The sequence below is a fragment of the Rhincodon typus genome, unplaced genomic scaffold (assembly GCF_021869965.1).
Source record: "Rhincodon typus isolate 14 unplaced genomic scaffold, sRhiTyp1.1 hic_rhity00003338, whole genome shotgun sequence".
Classification (NCBI taxonomy): domain Eukaryota; kingdom Metazoa; phylum Chordata; class Chondrichthyes; order Orectolobiformes; family Rhincodontidae; genus Rhincodon; species Rhincodon typus.
The window spans coordinates 6,620-10,578 of record NW_025968976.1 but is presented as its reverse complement, the minus strand read 5'-3'; the positions used below and the strand labels follow the sequence as shown (position 1 = coordinate 10,578).

The 3,959-nt window shown below is 50.5% G+C and overlaps 1 protein-coding gene across 1 annotated transcript in view; it reads left to right on the top strand.

Moving 5' to 3' along the window:
- Nucleotides 1-3,959, top strand: part of LOC125481728 (filamin-A-like) — a gene marked incomplete at its 3' end in the record, with an annotated part of 17,960 nt that overhangs the window by 7,540 nt on the left and 6,461 nt on the right. The window contains exons 3-4 of the mRNA XM_048593626.1: nucleotides 2,670-2,915; nucleotides 3,389-3,486. Of these exons, the coding sequence (XP_048449583.1) occupies nucleotides 2,670-2,915; nucleotides 3,389-3,486 (344 nt within the window). The remainder of the gene's footprint in view (nucleotides 1-2,669; nucleotides 2,916-3,388; nucleotides 3,487-3,959) is intronic.

Below are 3,959 nucleotides of genomic sequence, written 5' to 3'. Positions count from 1 at the left end.
TGTATAACACTGGGGTACAGTACCGGTGGGGACAGGTCTGTCACTGTCTAACACTGGGGTACAGTACCGGTGGGGATAGGTCTGTCGCTGTATAACACTGGGGTACAGTACCGGTGGGGATAGGTCTGTCGCTGTATAACACTGGGGTACAGTACTGGGTGGGGATAGGTCTGTCGCTGTATAACACTGGGGTACAGTACTGGTGGGGATAGGTCTGTCGCTGTATAACACTGGGGTACAGTACTGGTGGGGATGTCCGTTAATGGAGATGTACAAGTTTATAGCTAACTGTTTGGGGAATGTATGTTACTGTGGTTGTGTCTGAGTTTGTCAACATGACGAGAAAAGTGATTCAGACAAGACGTGTAGCCAGAGGATAGTGAGAAGTTAATTGCTGCAGGCCAGTTGGAAGTTTTAATTGTCCCTTGGGACTGCTGAACTCTATTTGTTTCCCCAGGATAATATCTTGAAGTTGAGTTTTGATTTGAACCAGCCCTTGCTTGTTTAAACTCGAGTGTGACACACCCCACAATATTTCTGTTACTTTGGGTTTGCGGCGGAGGGTGTGTCCCTTTGACAGAGGAAGCCAGACCCAGTGACATTACTGAGCTCTGGTTTGTCCTCTGCTTCTGAAATGCAGCCCCTGAAGCGAGTGGGGTGGCAATGTGATACTTCCTTGTTTTGGACAGGGCTGAATGGCCTCTGCCTTTTCCAGTGTAACAGGATCCACATCCACTGATTTCCTCCCTACGGGATTTGATATGCTTTTCTCAAGTCTCATAGAACATGGAACAGTACAGCACAGTACAGGCCCTTCAGCCCACAATGTTGTGCCGAATTTTTACCCTAAACCTAAGGTCTACCTAACCTCCACCCCTACCTTATACTATCATCCATATGCCTATCTAATAGCTGCTTAAATGCCCCTAATGAGGTCGATTCCACTACCCTCTCTGGCAATGCATTCCACGCCCCTACCACTCTCTGAGTAAAGAACCTACCTCTGACGTCTCCCCTATATCTACCTCCACTCACTTTAAAACTGTGCCCCCTTGTAATAGCTACCTCCACCCTAGGAGAAAGTCTCTGGCTGTCCACTCTATCTATACCGCTTATCATTTTGTACACCTCTATCAAGTCACCTCTCATACTTCGTCGTTCTAAAGAGAAAAGCCCTAGCTCTCTCAACCTTTCCTTGTAAGACCTTCCCTCCATTCCAGACAACATCCTGGTAAATCTCCTCTGTACCTTTTCCAACGCTTCCACATCTTTCCTGTAATGAGGTGACCAGAACTGGACACAATACTCCAGATGTGGCCGAACCAGGGTTTTGTATAGCAAAATCTCCTCTGACTCTTCTAAACTTCAGTGGATACAAGCCCAGTCAATCTGACCTTTCCCCATGAAACAACATGTCTCATTCCAAGGATCAGTCTGGGGAAACCTTTCTCTGAACTGGCAGACCTGACGAAAGGGTTTCAGCTTGAAATGCTGACTTGCCTGCTCCTCGGACACTGTCTGACCTGCTGTCCTTTTCCAGCTCCCCACTTATTGACTCTAGCTTCCAGCATCTGCAGTCTGCCTGCTGTCTCCAAATTGCCGATTCTTAGAGTGACTTGACGGAGGGAGGTGTGGAGAGGTGGGCCGCAGCGGTTCAAGAAGGCAGCTCACCACCGCCCCTTCAAGGGCAACTAGGGATAGGCAAGAAATGCTGGGCCCAGCCAGCGATGCCCACATCCCACAAAAATGAATAGAAATAAAAAGGCTTCCCCTTCGTGGGAGAGTCTAGAACATAGAACATAGAGCAGTACATCACAGTACAGGCCCTTCGGCCCACAATGTTGTGCTGAACTTTTACGCTAAATAAGGTCTACCTAACCTCCACCCCTACCTTATACTATCATCCATATGCCTATCTAATAGCCGCTTAAATGCCCCTAATGAGGCCGATTCCACTACCCTCTCTGGCAATGCATTCCACGGCCCGACCACTCTCTGAGTAAAGAACCTACCTCTGACGTCTCCCCTATATCTACCTCCACTCACTTTAAAACTATGCCCCCTCGTAATAGCTACCTCCACCCTAGGAAAAAGTCTCTGGCTGTCCACTTTATCTATAACTCTGATCATTTTGTACACCTATGGGACCTTTATGGACCAGAGGCCATCATCTCCAAGTGAGGAGTTACCTACTGAAGACAGAGATGAGGAGGAGTTTCTTCTCTCAGTGGTGGGGTTGGTGAATCTGTGGGATACGTTACCACAGAGGGCTGTTGAGGCTGCGTTGTTAATGGTATTCAAGACTGAGAGAGAGAATAAAGGAAATGAAGGTTACACAGGGAAGGAAGTCACCTGAGCATAATCAGATCAGGTATGATCTCATTGAATGGTGCAGACATGAGGGGCTGAATGGCCTGTGTTTGTTCTTGTATCTCTCGATCACTTCCTCATTTCGGCTTCACTGTATATTTTCCTGCTTCTGTCATTCCTACCAAACAGACACCCGCCCCGTCCCCTGTTTTTCACTGGCCGGCCAATGCGGTGGCCCTGACAAATGGCCTTTGTTTCTGGTGGCTTGCCCTGCCTCGCCCTGTATTCCCTGGTCAAGGATCGGGAAGCAGAGGATACTCAGTTGTGATTTTGTTGCTTTCCTGTTTCTGTCTTTGCAGATAGTAAGGCGATTGTAGACGGGAACCTGAAGCTGATCCTGGGTTTGATATGGACCCTCATTCTGCATTACTCTATCTCCATGCCGATGTGGGATGAGGAGGACGATGAAGCCAAGAAACAGACCCCGAAGCAGAGGCTGCTGGGATGGATTCAGAACAAATTGCCCGAAATTCCAATCACCAACTTCAGCAAAGACTGGCAAAGTGGGAAAGCCTTGGGTGCCCTGGTGGACAGCTGTGCCCCTGGTGAGGACACCCTCTCTTTCCCTTAGCGCCCTCCGAAACCACAAACCCAAAGCTACACCTCCCCACAATCACTCCTCCCCAATCTCCTTACCTGACCCATCTCCCCCGTCCCTGATCTTGCCCGTTCCCCAGTCTCCCTTGCCCCATTCCCAATTTCCGTCCTCCCCCAAACTCCCCTTCCCCAATATACCACTTCCCCATATCTCTTCCCCAAGCTCCCCGAATCTCCTATCCTGCCCCCCCATCCCCAATTGTCCCCTCCCCAAACTCCCCTTCTCCTGATCCTCCCCCAATCTGCCCCTTCCCCACTCTCCTGTCCTGCCTCCAACACCCCCTCCCAATCTCCTAGGCCTCTCTCCCTCTCTTCATCCCCAAACTCCTTCCTCCCCACACTCCCCAATATCTTGTCCTACCCCCAATCCCCAGGCTGTGTGTGTGATTGGTGACATTGACTGTGATCTATCTCACTCTAGGGCTGTGCCCGGACTGGGAGACCTGGGATGGTACAAAGCCAGTGGAAAATGCCAGGGAAGCCATGCAACAGGCTGATGATTGGCTGGGGATCCCACAGGTAGGTTGGCAAGACTGTGCCAGGAGTGGTTCGTTGTCATTGGTGACTTAGACAGTTACCATGGTCAGTAAGCGGAAGGGAAGATGCTCCTACTGGACTATTCAGGCTTGAGAAATGGGCTGAATGGCCTCCTCCTGCTCCTGTGTAACAGGCTCGAGGAGGGGGCTGAATGGCCTCCTCCTGCTCCTGTGTAACAGGCTCGAGGAGGGGGCTGAATGGCCTCCTCCTGCTCCTGTGTAACAGGCTTTATGAGGGAAAAATAAGAGGCCATCAGCCCCCGCCTCAAGACCCTCCACCCTGTGTCTTTGATCCATTTTCTGTTGGACCTTGTGGGAGTTGAGGGAATGCTGGAGTGGAACAGAGGGCCTCCATGTCAGTTGGTCACCTCCTGTGGACGTCTTTTCTGACTGCCCCTACCAGAAGGGGAGACGAGAGCTGTTTCCCTGGTGACCCCGGGGGGCTTATATTTACCC